Source organism: Scardinius erythrophthalmus, assembly GCF_964197995.2.
Source record: "Scardinius erythrophthalmus genome assembly, chromosome: 20".
Classification (NCBI taxonomy): domain Eukaryota; kingdom Metazoa; phylum Chordata; class Actinopteri; order Cypriniformes; family Leuciscidae; genus Scardinius; species Scardinius erythrophthalmus.
Genome location: NC_138240.1, coordinates 6,922,938 through 6,938,747, shown reverse-complemented (window position 1 = coordinate 6,938,747; position 15,810 = coordinate 6,922,938). Strand labels below are relative to the sequence as shown.

Genomic DNA, 15,810 nt, shown 5'->3' with positions numbered 1-15,810 from the left:
TAAATTTGATTCTTGAAAAATCGATTTGGCTACTGAATTCCTACTCTCTTCACAGTCTAGCTACCCACCCGTTGTCACTGTGTGAGCCGAACGGTATATGGTGAGAGAATGATGTCATTCTCATCCCCTCTCTCTCTCTCTCTCTCTCTCTCTCTCTCTCTCTCTCTCTCTCTCTCTCTCTCAATGGCATCCTGTCTTTTATCCACACACTCTAAATGTGTGAATTAGCACCCCGTCAGAAGCAGCTCTCCGTCTCCAGGCCTCATGCGTAGTGTCAGTCCAGCTGGACAAATCCTCTATCCGATTATTGTGCAATCAAGCGTCTGGCTAAATTCCCAAAGCATCTCTGATGGAGATTAACTTTGGCTACACTCATACTTTACCAACCTGACAGAGGGCCTTCAATTCACCCCTCAAAACACTGATTGTAAATGAATAATATTTTCATGGTTGTGATTGCCCTAATCTCTCTTCTCAGGTATGTCGCAGAGTAACCCAGAATGTCGATCGGTCACCAGATGTGCCCTGGTGAGACGCAGATTGTTTGCGCCCACACGCTCGGTGCTAAACCTGAGTTGATTTACACAGATAATCCTGCGGTGGCTGCTGTCTCGTGCTACACTGAAACTACACTGAAGAACAGCTGTGTAGGCACATTTACACATCCACTCGGGCTTTGTTGAGTCTCTGAACAAAAACATTGTTCATGGCCACATGTTGCAGATTACTGTATAATCTGAGTGAAGACATATCAGGGTTACTTGGAGACGTTTTAGTTTTATCCTTGTGTCAGATATTTTACTTTCTTTTATCCTTTCTTTCCAAAAATAAACAGAGCCAAACTATTTTTATGTCTGACTACTTGCCTTCTTAAAGCAACAGTCCACCCAAAAATGAAAATTCTGTCATTTACTCACCCTAATGTCCTTCCAAACCTTTATGACTTACTTTCTTCTGCTGAACACAAAAGAAGATATTTTGAAAAAAGTTGGTGACCACTATTTCGGTTCCCATTCATTTCCATTGTATGGTCAAAAAAAATAATGGAAGTCAATGGGAACCAAAGCTGTTTTTTTTTGTTTTTTTTATATTCTTTAGAAAACCTTCTATTGTCTTCACAGGTTTGGAACGACATAAGGGTGAGTAAATATCCCTTTAACAGGTTTTGATAAGCAAACCCATATCCTCAATATGCATTGGCAGTTAATCACAATAATAACATTATTACACAGGCATGTACTGTACTATGTATATGCTAGGATTTTCTTTCGATTTAAAAAGTGACTTTCTTTGCTATTAAACTTCTAAAGTTACACAGAAATTGCATCAAAATTAGACTATCATAAATAAACATGATTAGAAACTATATTTGCATGCAAACACAAGCTGTTCCAGTAGAACAGATGTAACTGACAAAGCGGCAGAGCCAAAAGTGATCGAGTCCAAACTCACCAGAGTGCAGAACCTTTCCGGTGGGTTCCCACATGTGATATCGGGAGGCTCCACTCGAATCTGCATGTACTCCTTCATGGACGTGGGTTTGGGCTGGCAAGCGTAATATTCCCATGTTGGTCCATCGTCTGTGCTGACCAGTGACTTACAGATATCGTACTGGCCGAGAGTCAGGATAATGCACTGTAAGAGCAGGAGCGCCTGTGAGAGCATGGCACTGGATGGGTCCATGGGCATGAAAGAAAGGCAAGGAGTTGAGCATGGAAATTATTTAGATTGAGAAATTTCCAAAATCCATCATGGTGGCGTTTCTTGCAAGAGGGCAATGTCTGGTCCTCTGTAGAAAACTGTGTGCGAATTTGTAAAATGTGTAATAATCAGATCTGTTGTGACATTCTCAAAATTCAAACTTCAGTTTCTATTATGTGGCAACTGACTTCCTGTTCAGGGGTGGATGTCACTTCAATTCAGAGACATAAAAAGCATTTAGTGGTTTGTGTGCAGTCAGAAGATGTCTGGTATCTGAGTCCAATCTGAGATTCAAGTGTGATGAGATTAGCTGTTTCATTTCTGATGGTTTGCCTAGGAAATAGGGGAAAAAAAATATTAAAAAAACATATGCTACAGTTTAAAAAAAACTGTTATTTATGCAGTAACATATTTTTAAATACAATGCATGCATTTGCATTAGAGTTTATGGAGAAAAGGAATATTTTACAAGGCAATATGTATATTTTATGATAATATTTTTATAACAAAAATGTATTAAATGCCTTGTTTTTTTTTTTTAATTAAATGTTACATTACTAAAGGTTTATTTTGGTATCATGTGTTTCTCTGATGGTGTTTTGTCTTATTATACTGGTCACAGTTGATTGAGATGTTGGTTATGATTAATTTAAAGTCATCATGGCCTTATTTTATGTTTATCCGAACATTTTTAAGAAACAACCCGATTTTAATAACCCATCTAGGTTGGTATATTGACATTATATGATTTAATGGCATATTCAGTCAGGAACTGTAAAGTAAACTGACACCATTACGACTAAAACATCGTCACTATTTTTACGATAAAACTCAGGCAATCACAGCTATACCTGTGTTTCCACCCCAAAATTATTTATTAATTTTTTATACCGTAGCAGAACTTTCAAAGCTGTGCTTCGAGAATCTACCACTCCATGTGCCCATCTTTTCTTAACTTTTACACTTCGACATTGCAATTTGAATCTTTTTAAATAATTTAAACGTTTAAGTAGGTCATCTGAACAGGACATGGTGCAAAATGATGCGAGTTAATCAATTCTATTTTGACGTGACATGAAATGCGCGCGAATATTAAACAAATGTATTGTATTTATCTAGAAATAATACGTATAAATCAAGGAAATTATAAATGTATATAGCTAACTGAAGAAATATATTGTCATTTTTTTTTTCCAGAAAACTGAGCAAACAAGTTTAGTTAAAAGCACTTAAAAAATATCAGGGATTCACAATAGAAAATAACCTATTTTTCTTGAGCTAAAGTTACTTGAATTCATCAAGGAGCATCTGAAAAGCTGACCATAATCTGAGCGCTTTTAAAAGATTCAGCATGTTCAATTGCCAAAATATTTAAGACTAAATAAGTGACACACTTGAGTAAACTTACCCTGGCTCCAGATATCAGCACCATTACTGTACCCAGATGAATTTCTTCTGTATAAACTCTCTCTCTCAGTCAGTTCCCTGCCATATCACTTGAGATGGATGAGAAATACATTCACACGTTACTCCTCTCCGTAGATCACAGCAAACGCTTTCCCCTTCGTGCTTTCTTCGGCTGACGCGTAGTTTGTTGGAAAGCATTCTAGATGGATGCCCTACATCCAGACTGCTCCAAAGCGAATCATGTATTGCCTGAAAACGTGCATTTAAAGTTTGTCTTCCTGTCCCTGCCTTCATTGATGTATATGTCCTGTGCGCTCAAGGACAGACTTCAGAGTAGCTATACACCTCCCATTCCCATTCCCATCCCCGCTCCTGCTCCATTCACCCTGCCTAATCTACTCTAGCAAGCCTATCTATTTGCGCATCGCAATATCTGACTTTCATTAGTCTTTTGCTAACCTCGATGCATATACTTTTGGCCACTGCAAACTGCCTGCCTTGTCTAGCCTAACTAGTGTGGAACAGAAGTTTATCTACGGGCTTGGAGAGCTGAACCGTCCCAGCAGCAGATGAGGCAGTCCGCCCCGCTTAAAGAGACAGATCAGAGGCTGAGGATTCCACATCTCCTCCTCACAAGTCATACAGACAGAAGCCTTACAGAACATAACATAGCTTCGGTTAAATTGTAATAGGTATAAAGCAGTAAAACTGTGGTAACTTGTATGAATGTATGTATCTGTCTGTATGAATAAATAAATAAATAAATAAATAAATAAATAAATAAATAAATAAATAATAGGGCTCCCCCCAGTAGTCGACTAACTTTTAGTCGCGTAGTTTTTTTTTACTTTAAGTCGACTAGAAGAGGTTTGGTCGACCAACATGTCATTAGTTGGTTAGTCGCAAAAAAAAAAAAAAAAATGCACAGGAAGTGACGAAGTTACGCAGTCTGTCTGTGATGGACAGATCGTTAATGCAGGAAATCCAAACATTCGCTTATCGTTCATTGTCCTCAAATAGGCTATGTTTTAGGCTATCACTTAAAACATGCAAGTAGTCCACTCGCAATTGTTAGAAACATGCGCTGCATGACAGGCGCCGGCGCCATCACTTACATTTAACTTAAAATACTTAAAATACATTTTTAGTCATACAGATAAGAGTAATGCAAACTGTAAAGGGTCTTTACAGTCCATTTCAGTTTCATTATTGTAAAATAATGAAAACAAGCAGGATGCGCTTTCTGCCGTCTTGGTCTCAGTCACATCACAAAACGAACCGAAACTCACAGACATGAGAAATACATCTATGGAAAGGTTGACATATCTACTTAAATGAACCAATTCAAATGGAAAATAAATATTCTCAGATACATTATCCATATGAAACGTGCACATAGGCAGCAAGGCATGTCCACTAGCCTAATGCTGAGGTGATGAGTCAGCAGATATTAGTGACTCTGCAGCCAAAAACACAACATTATCAATAAATTATTATAATGTTTAGACAGTCTCCTTCTGTTTTTTTATGACACACTCGTAATCATTACGTTTGCCGGTGCACTGTGGCAAGCTTTATGAGTGCGTTTGAGCGCTGATTAGGCTATGTAATATACAGGCGATTAAGACTTGTTACTATGATTTAATGGCTAATTATGCTAATAAACGTGCGATTAGTCGACTAATCGATTATATAGGGTACTAGTCGACTAGAAAAATCTTTAGTTGAGGGCAGCCGTAATAAATAAATAAATAGGCCTAAATAAAGATTCTGAAAGTTTCATAATAACTTTCTTAACTATGGCATTTTGGCGAAAACAAAATACTTTAATAAATAGTCTGTGAAAAGAGTTGTTTAATCCTCAGAAAATGTTGAACATCAATCTCAGGATGTTATATGAGTTGCATTTTTGCAATTATACTAAATAATTAAGTACTATTTTAAACCCTGACAATAAACATTATAAGTACAAACAAACAAATAATAAATGAATAAATAAATAGTTTACGAACAGGCCAGAATGGGCAACATGATTGCAGGTAATATGGTAGGGCTTTAAATGTGGTTTAAAGCTGTTTGTGTCATCTGATGGAGCTGTCCATGCGCGGCATGATACTTTCCCTAAAAAGAGTAAACTGAAGCAATGAACAGAAATAATTATGTTTTTGCTTATAAGCCGAGATATTAGATTATTTTAAATTGATGTTTTCTAAAAAATATTTTTCCCAGCTACTTTGCGAAATTAAGATCCTGTAAATCAAAGAAACTACAAATCCCATCATCCCTTTCCGCAGCAGTGACGTCACTCGAGCGCCAGTGTTCTCAGACGGATAAGTGATGGCGGACGTTATGAATGTTGGAGTGAATTTAGAAGCTTTTTCTCAAGCGATTAATGCCATCCAGGCTCTTCGATCGAGTGTAACCAGGGTGTTCGATTCTCTTAAAGATGGGATGAAGAATAAGGAGACCCTTGAAGGGCGGGAGAAAGTCTTTATAACGGAATTCCAAGATAATTTACAGTCAGTGAATCGCGATTTAAAGTGAGTTGTCTGACAGAATTCACTAGCCCTGTTCACTAGCCCTTGTAACGGTATTAACACACTAAATGCTATTGTTATTGTAATAAACCATGGTAACTTGGTGGTACTACCCAGTCCATTGCTGTCAGCATGAAAAGCAAGTGACCAGAATATTCTAGTCTTCCATTCCAAAATGTTTACATTATTATTTCGCTGTTGTAGCAATTATTGTAGTAACTGTCTGGGCGGTAATTATGGTTACCGTGATATCTTTTTAATTATGGTTCCTGAAGTCAAAACAGCTAGGCTTTAGGAACAATAATTAAAAAGGTGTCATAATTTAGAAAAACATACCTCTCTCTCTCTCTCTCTGTATGCATGTACACACACACACACACACACACACACACACACACACACACACACACACACACACACACACACACACACACACACACACACACACACACACACACACATATATTGTATATGCACACACAGAAACACACACATATAGATATTTACAATACATAAATGCACACATACAAAGTATACATGAGTGGAGTGTGACATTGGTTTGTTTGTGTTTGTGCAAGTGTAAAAATATCAACCATAACAGTATGACTGTTGCTTCTGCAGTGAATTGGAGCGTCTCAGCACTTTGGTTGGCAGGCCGTCAGAGAGTCACCCCTTACACAACAGTGGACTGCTCAGTTTAGACCCCGTACAGGACAAAACCCCTCTGTACAGCCAGCTGCTCCAGGCTTACAAATGGTCCAATAAAGTAAGTTGTCAGCATTTTGCTCATTCACCTGGCATTATTGTCTTTATATGCAACCTGTACAAGAAGCTGTTTTATAATGTTACTGTAATCATGGCTAAAGGGATGGCTTTAATACAGAGCCCCTAAAGGGTCATTATGGCGATGGAAAAATAACAAGTCAATGCTTTTGCATTCTCTCAAATCCACAGAGAAACTTTGCATTCTCTCGCAAAAACCTTTTGAGCTCTTTGTGAGCGAATGCAAAGTTCCTCGGCGTAAAGCAAAACATTTGCGAGAGAACGCAAAAGCATTGACAAATAGTTTTTCTTCCATCTCATATTTTTTCCTTTACCATGTCCCTTTAGGAGCCTGTACTTTAAATATTTTTCATATTATGAGACAAAAAATTAGGGATGCACGATATATCGGCCACAATATCGGTACCGGCCGATATATGTTAATTTTTAATGTTATCATTATCGGCCCAATAAGAAAATTTGGACAATATGTTTGACCCCAAGATGATTGTAAAGCGCTTTGGGTGTACAGTAGTACATATGAAAGCGCTATATAAATGCCCCATTAATTCATATTAAAGCCAATAAATAATGGGTTATTTCCTTCAGCTGAGACACTTCAGATGTGCTCTTCGCCTTCGCCTTTTACAGAAAAAAATTCTGTAAAAAAAAAAGAAAAGAAAAAAGTTATCATTTCGAAATTAAAGTCAAAATATTTTGAGAATAAAGTCGAAATGTTTCGAGAATAAAGTCGAAATGTTTCGAGAATAAAGTCAAAAAGTCATAATAGTAGCTTTTTACTTTTATCTGGACTTTCAACAAAAGGAAATTCTACAGGTGCTAATCTACCAACATGACATTACCATTTGTCTTCGGACGTTACAAAATATACTGCGCCGGAATGGACTTTACAGACGAAAACACTTTTCAGACTGGATGGAGGTAGCCATCTTTATTTCTTTATTTCTGATCCGGCCAAATGATTGGATACAGAATGATGCACTTAAAATGTATTCAGAAATGATTTACGGTGAAGAGGGAAACAGTGCGGTTACTGTTGAGTGTTCTCGACCCAGATGGATTTCACTTTACGTCAATAAGGCTGTGATTTTGACTTTAATCTCGTAATGTTTCGACATTAACCTCGAAATATTTCGACTTTATTCTCTAAATATTTAGACTTTATTCTCTAAATGTTTCGACATTATTCTCGAATTGTTTCGACATTATTCTCGAAATGTTTCGACATTATTCTCGAAATGTTTCGACATTATTCTCGAAATGTTTCGACTTTATTCTCGAAATGTTTCGACTTTATTCTCGAAATGTTTCGACTTTAATCTCGAAATGCTAGAAGATTTTTTTTTTTTTTTTACAGATTTTTTTTTTTTTTTTACGTTGTGGTTCAGGGCTTCCGTACTGTATGCAAACAAAGGTGCATAGTTTCTTTAGGTTCTGCTCAGTGGTGTTGTAGCTGTATGTAATATCATATAGGAAAAATGATATGAACCCTTGTACTTACTGTAAACTGGAGGCTCTGGTCAGAGCCCTCTCTCATTTTGTACTTGTGGAAGATACATTGGTTTTGTCTTCATGTAGTTTTAAAAAGTTGCTTCACATCTGGTAATGAATTCCCAACGAACATGAATGCAAGGCTTTTACATCATCATAGGTGTCAAACTCGGCTGAGACGTGGAATCGAATATCATCTTGCGTCTAATAATACTATAATCAAGAGGAAGATGGTCTACAGTTTGATGATCTAATTCACAGTGCATCAATGAGACGCATTATAGCTTGTAGCTGTGATTTGCTTAATGCAACGTGAGTAGTTCCAAATGTAAAAAAGAGTCCGAAGTCCATCTGCTTAATTTGACAAAATAGAGTTGTTACTTTTTGCCTAGTAAATCTTCTTTTGTTCCTGTCCTGAAAAGGCTTGAAAATTATGTTCTCTTTGGATCAAGGTCCTCAAGCGAATCGTCTCAATAAAACGCACACCACGTCTTGCCAGAAGAGCACACACTTGAGATTCAATAGATGTGGGTGTTCTCACAGCAGAACCAACATTTGCTCAATATCCATTACATCTGAGTGCTTTGACTTCTTTTGATCTTGAGTAGGTCTTCTGTCCTAAGTGTTATTGAACAAGATTTGCTATTCTTACTGTAAATGCAATTTCACAGGATGTCTGCGCTCTGTTCTTGAGTTCTTTGATGCTTTGCCTTTAGGTGATGCAGGTAGCAATAAGATAGATGAGGAATTGAATAGGAAACACACTGTTTATTTGTTTTTTTTTTTGGGAACATGTCACAAAGCTCTGGTTGGATTCTTAATTTTGGGGGGTTTAAATAATAGGTCATTAAAGGGTGAAGACTGTTCTGCAGTACCTTGAGAACCTGTTGAGGCTTTTGTCATGAATTGGTGAATGTGTCGCAGGTTTATTTATATATAAATATAAATGTGACTGGGGTTAAAGTACTCAATCAATAGCAGCTACTCATGGAGTTGCTCTCTCCAGAATAGTAGGTGTACGGGCGGAGGTCGTCTTCCACAAACAAAAGCAAATCTTTTCAAAGTTGCTATTGCATAGAAAAGCTCTTGAAACATCACTGGTTGGTGTCTTTATTTTTTGAAAATCATTCATATATATATATATATATATATATATATATATACGTTTTTTTTTTTTTTTTGGTCAAACGGGAATTGAATGTCTCTTCTTGCCCAGAAGTGCTTTTTTTATTCCTTTTTTCTAATATAGTGGTTGTGCATTCCTACTTTGTCACCGTGTTGATTTTCTTGTAAACCTCAACATTAGGACTTTGTGACGCAAACACTTTTATTTCTAGGGATGCATAATGTAATGGCCCCCTATTGATTATCAGCATTTAGTTAGTTAGTTAGTTAGTTAGTTAGTTAGTTAGTATTAATTGGTATCAAACTAATAGACCTAAAAATATTGTATATTTAATTGTTTATTCCGATTTAGTTTACATCATCATCTAGCTTTTTCAAAAAGGAGTATTGATCCTGATATCAGTGTTATTATAGTTATTCTAGTTTACTAAAACTATAACCATAAAAACAAACATGTTTGTTGCTTGAAATAATAAAAACGTTAACTTAAATAAAATAAAATATTAAAATATTGTTTTATTTCAGCACTAATTGCCAAGGGTATACTTTTCTCATTTTCATTTAGTTTAACTTGATGCACTAAAACTGAAATAAATATGATTAAAGGGATACTTCAGGATTTAGCATTAAGCTTTGTATAAGTAGAAAACCTGTAGTATTTTCTAATTACCGTGCTTTCCACCCTCATATCCCCCTGAGAGGAGAGATTTATGTATTTTTTGTCTGGAAAAAATCCTCCGATGACGCAAAAATCGTCATTTTGCGTCATCGGAGGATTTTCTGGCCAGAGGCGAGAGACTACAGCCAGTAGGAGGCGCTGTTCCGCATGTTTTCAACCCACCCATAGAGGGAGGGATCTCACTCACATAATGTACACATAGTCAGCCGTCTTTCTTTGGAAGCTAAGCTTGCAGGCTCTTGTTCTGTGAAGAAACCTGAGTAGTAGGGGTTACCATCCTCCTTTTCCCGGACTTGTCTGGCGGGCGAGATCGTTAAAAATGTCCGGGATTCGGCTTTTGCTTTCTGCGGTCGCCATTCATTGTTTACATGCACACCTCTTGTTTCAATCTAACTGAATTAATTCCGATTGGTGAATCTGAATGTAGTGTTTACATGAACGCTAAACAAGTGATCGGTTGATGTGCGTTTTAACATTGCTAAGAAAATTCCCGCTCCTCCGTGAGAGATGCGAGACCGGCGCGTCTCAGTAATGACGCCACCGGCCTCGCGCCGTTCTCCCGCGGCCGTCAGCCTCGTCCTGCTCGCCACAGTAAACATGATGAATGGCGACTGTAGAACGCAAAAGCCGAATCCCAGACATTTTGGGCAATCCCGAAATCCCAGGCAGACTCGTCACGGAGACTCACTGGTAGCCTAACCTTGTTGTTTTCAACTGCGCTCTCTAACCGGTAGGCGTGGCCTCCTAGGGCAGCGAAGCAAGTGCATTCTGAGAGTTGTTGTCTTTCATCCACATAAGCCAAAAATAAATTTTCTGTCTTTTCTCAGTCTAGAAAGCTCCAAATTAAAAAATTTCTTCACATTTCTTCTACATAAATGACCTATTTTAAATACACATTCATCTTTCCAGAGGTGAAGTATCCCTTTAACTATAAATGTCAAAAACACAACACAATTACTACAATTTTAAGTAAAATTATTAAGAAAATAAAAACTGTAATATAGTATCTGAATTATACTAAAACAAAACTGCCTTTGACTTGTTTGATTATTTAATTTTTTTCTAATTCTTCCCTCTTTTTTTGTAATTCCATTTGGTGCCAGTAGTGGTGCAGAAATGACCTATTTTACCTAATGGTTTTGAAAGCAATCAACAACCAAGCCAGCTTCTTTTAAGAAAGTAGACAGGATCAGATTTGGTTTCATGTTGACTTTTTTTCTGCAGTTTTTCCAGTTTGAAAACCTATTCTATTGTCTGTGTTGTACTGGTCTCATTAGTATAAGCCAGTGCTACATGAGGGTGGTTCATGAGGTTGTTCTGCCCTCTCTGGGTGGTAGGCCAGCTGTTTTCCCACACTCTGAGGCTGGGAGCGTTACAGCAGGATTAGGTGTGTCTGGGCAGGACGGTGTTCGGGTGAACATGGGCGTGGGGCCAAACCAAGCCTTTCTGCAGAAGTATTGATGCTTCCACGCTGTCTGTCCAGACAGAACCACCCCCGCCCCACTGTAAATACGATCGATGCGAACGTTTCTGCCATGCAAATGACCCCAGGATTAATGCATTTGGTGCTTTTAGTAAGGCTGTTTTTGGCCATTGTCTACTTTGTGTGGGTATCTCAGTCTGGTATTTAGGATTTGATGGGTTTTTTTTTATTTTGTGTGATCATTATGGAACATTAAAGGGGTCATATCGTGAAGAATCAACATATTTTTGGTGAAAATGGTGAAATAAAACTAAATCATGACTGTTTGTGGCGAAAAAAAAAATGCTCTTTTTGTTTATTATAATTGGACCTCAAAAGATTAAAAAAATATATATTACTCCTTTAAAAAACAAGTGATCCCAAAGCATTTGTGTTGTAGTAAATTATGGTGCAGATTTGTGTGTGGTTTTGACCTGGCATTTTTACAATTATGTATGTTGTACTTTTGCCAAAGAAGACCATCTTGTAATATTGCTAATTGTATTTTTTATTGGGCATGTAATCTGTTCAAGAACTGTTAAGGTGATCCGGTTGGATTTGAGAGTGAATAGATGAACAGTTAATTAAAGGAAAACATGTTTCGCCTTTGGCTACTAGCTGTCACTCACCTTCATTATGTCCTGGTGTGTTTTGTCTAAGAAATCTCAAGGTCCACTCCTTCCTGAGGCTTTGGGTTTTTTTATTATTTTTTTTATTGAGAAGCATTTTACATTAGAAAACATTAAGTACAAAATAAAGCAGGGGAATTTTTTAACAAAAAATGGTAACTCTTTACAATAAGGTCCCATTAGTTTACGTTAACCAACATTAACTTGCAATGAGCAATACATTTGTTACATAAAAATGAATAAAAATGCAACTCCTCATTGTAAATATATATTATAATAACAGATACTCACCATTGGACTTTTACATGGAATGCAAGAACAATGCAAATGAAAAAAAATCTACATAAATCGGAAAGGAGAGGTTTAGAGAGACTAAATATTTAAACAAACCGGTTTCAGACTTTTTTTTTTTTTCAGAATTTCAGAGAAATTAGGTTATGTGCAATGTATATTATGAGAAAATGAAAGTGTTTTTGACTTCCAGAACAAAATTTTATTGTAATGGTCCAATAAATAATGAAACGGTCCAATAACTACTTTTTCTGAGATCACTTGATCAGCTTTTGTCAAGCAATATTGGATGGCATCAGTATTGCTGCTTATCTCTTTGCAAAAGTCTTATGTTTGTGTTTACCATGGCTTTTCCTGACAAGTGTCTGTTTCATTGTCAGTTGGAAGCCCGAACGTCTGTTTAATGTCAGACAACATTGTATTTAACACATGCGCTTGTGTTCTGTCAGTACAACAGAGATGTCAGGGTGCACAGAGACGTATAAGCACCTGCTTATCCCTGTACCAGTGCACAGTTAAGACATCAAGCTGTTATTCTGTCAGCTTTAAATACTAGTGCTCCCCTAGTACCAGCAGACCCGGGGCTGCCAGGAGCACATGAATTATGGGACAATTCAGAGTTTTTGCAGACATTTTTCATGATTCTAATCTGTGTTTGAGCTAAGAGTTTGTTTTTGTGTTTCTGGGGTTAAAACTTGGGTAGAGTGAAAGTGCAGCCATTGGTTTAGTTCTGTAAAAACCCTTTCTTCATAGAATAAATATTAATAAAAGACAGAATAGTGAAATTTGTGTTATTTACACACCTTAATGTTGTTCCACATGTATTATATTTTGCTTAAAGGGTTACTTCAGGATTTAGCATTAAGCTTTGTATTAGTAGAAAACCTGTAGTATTTTCGAATTACCATGCTTTCCCCCCTCATATCCCCCTGAGAGGAGAGATTTATGTATTTTTTGTCTGGAAAAAATCCTCCGATGACGCAAAAATCGTCATTTTGCGTCATCGGAGGATTTTCTGTCCAGAGGCTAAAGACTACAGCCAGTAGATGGCGTTGTTCCGCATGTTTTCAGCCCGCCCATAGAGGGTGGGATCTCACTCACAGAATGTACACAGTATCAGCCGTCTTTCTTTGGAAGCTAAGCTAGCATGCTCTTGTTCTGTGGAGAAAGCTGAATAATAGGAGAAAGCTGAGTAAGTAGGGGTTACCATCTTCCTTTTCCCGGACTTGTCCGGCGGGCGAGACTGTTAAAAATGTCCGGGATTCGGCTTTTGCGTTCTGCGGTCGCCATTCATTGTTTACATGCACACCTCTCGTTTCAATCTAACTGAATTAATTCCGATCGGTGAATCTGACTGTAGTGTTTACATGAACGCTAAACAAGTGATTGGTTGGTTGATGTGCGTTTTAACATTGCTAAGAAAATTCCCGCTCCTCCGTGAGATATGCGAGACCCGGCGCGTCTCAGTAATGAAGCCACCGGCCTCGCGCCGTTCTCCCGCGGCCGTCAGCCTCGTCCTGCTCGCCACAGTAAACATGATGAATGGCGACTGTAGAACGCAAAAGCCGAATCCCGGACATTTTGGGTCTCTAAATCCCTGGCAAACTCATCACTTACTTAGGCTAGCCTTGTTGTTTTCAACTGTGCTCTCTAACCGGTAGGCGTGGCCTCCTAAGGCAGCGAAGCAAGTGCATTCTGGGAGTTGTTGTCTTTCATCCACATAAGCCAAAAATACATTTTCTGGCTTTTCTCAGTCTAGAAAGCTCCAAATTCAAAAATTTCTCCACATTTCTTCTACTTAAATGACCTATTTTAAATACACATTCATCTTCCCAGAGGTGAAGTATCCCTTTAAGGACAAAAAAGGAGCATGAACATAGTCCACGTGACTTGAGCATTTTGAGCAAGCATTCTGAAACCAATAGCTTTGTGTGAGAAAAAAGTTCGAATTTATGTATTTAATTTTGATCTGTTCCTCATACCATGGAATCGAATGGAGTATGGAATCGTGTGGACTTTTTTATGGGGCTTTTTATTTCATTTTATATTTTTATTTGTTAATTTATTTTTTAAATATAAATTTCCAATAACTTTTTGTTTTATGGAAAAGAGCACATAGGCAACACAAGTTTTGTAATAACACCAGGGACAATTTTCGTTTTTGAGGGAACTATACCTTTAATTTTTGATAGCAATATCACTTGACTGTCCTATTGCTCATCAATGTATTGTTAGTATATTTTTAATTGTTTATATATATATATATATATATATATATATATATATATATATATATATATATATATATATATATATATATATATAGGCCTATATTAAATAAATAAAGTAAAATGCTTGTTAAGAGAAATAGCAACCATATTTTCCCCCTTTTTTTATTAGATTACAAGTAACAATATGCAAATGTATTTACCATTTAATGAAGCCAAAGCCTCAGGAAGGAGGAGACCTTCAGATTTCTGGAGCCAAACACATCAGGCTATAAGTTATGATGAGTGACAGCTAGTAACCAAGGGCTAAACATGTTTCCCTTTAATTGTCTGTATAACTTGTAACCATGCATCACAAGTGCATATGTCTGTCATTGTTGGAAAATGAGACACAGACTTTGTTGACTTTCACAAGGTCACTTAGCCAGCAGGGCTCTGATATTCTTCTACTTAACCGACGGTCTTGCACAAATGGACGAACTAATGAGATCAAAAGATTAAGGAGCAGAAATTAGCCCCACTAGTGTGAAATTGCTAAGATTGTAATTTTCTTATGTATTATAGAAAATCTCTCTTCTTTGGACATAGACTTTATAATGACCCTTTACATAAGCAATCCCTTCATTCAAGCAGATCTCGAAGAAATTCCACATTTGACTTCATTCTAAAACATGGAGGGAATGAAATCCAAATCATATTCATAGTCAAGCCAGCTCAGGGAGCGCTAAGACTCCTGATGGGCTGAGGGAACAGTCTAGATGTATTTTTATTTTTTATTTCATTCCTGCTATATCATGTCCACTAGGTCTGGAACTATACGACCATTCCGGTTAATGCCAACAAGAGTGAAATGATTCTCAATGCAGATTTCGCATAGCAAAAAAAAAAAAAAAAGAAGGTAAAAAGTATTTGAAGTCGAACGCACCATTATTTAAAAATGTAAAGGGCTATTTCAGTCAAAAATTAAAATTCTGTAGTGATGTACTTACCTACAGTCAAACCAAAATCTAATCAGACACCAGATATATAATTTTTTATATTTTTTGACTAGAGGTTATGCAAGTGAGGATAGCAAAATAAAGTAAACTGTGACATATTATAGCCAAAAATTCTTCATACAGTGGACATACCTGAAAAATTCATAACAATTTGGGACCAAAAATTAATCAGACACTTTGACCTGACCATATTTTGCTTAAGTGTTTTTTCTTTAATTGCTAATGTCACCTTTTTACACCACAGACTGAACAAAATTAAACATTGCTTGGTAATTGGTTGACCTCAATTGGTATTATCTAATTGTGTACTTAAATTTAACAGCTGACAGCTAATTCAACCTAATTCATTTATGAGACAGTCTAACAGAAGCATGGCCAAACCCGTGAAACATCAACTGATTTGTTAACTCTTGATTTCTTGTCCTATTTTATTACCATTTTCTAAACTATAGCGAATAAACTGTGATAATGAGAGAAAT

The 15,810-nt window shown here is 37.0% G+C and overlaps 2 protein-coding genes across 2 annotated transcripts in view; one reads left to right on the top strand and one right to left on the bottom strand.

The window, feature by feature from the left end:
* Positions 1-3,612, bottom strand: part of ntng2a (netrin g2a) — a 65,611-nt gene extending 61,999 nt beyond the window's left edge. Inside the window, exons 1-2 of the mRNA XM_081350136.1 lie at positions 3,110-3,612; positions 1,453-2,034 (exon numbers count right to left, since the gene is read on the bottom strand). Of these exons, the coding sequence (XP_081206262.1) occupies positions 1,453-1,689 (237 nt within the window). The 5' untranslated portion in view covers positions 1,690-2,034; positions 3,110-3,612. The remainder of the gene's footprint in view (positions 1-1,452; positions 2,035-3,109) is intronic.
* Positions 3,613-5,395: 1,783 nt separating this feature from the next.
* Positions 5,396-15,810, top strand: part of med27 (mediator complex subunit 27) — a 71,159-nt gene continuing 60,744 nt past the window's right edge. The window contains exons 1-2 of the mRNA XM_081348760.1: positions 5,396-5,648; positions 6,267-6,411. Coding sequence (XP_081204886.1) covers positions 5,446-5,648; positions 6,267-6,411 — 348 coding nt within the window. The 5' untranslated portion in view covers positions 5,396-5,445. The remainder of the gene's footprint in view (positions 5,649-6,266; positions 6,412-15,810) is intronic.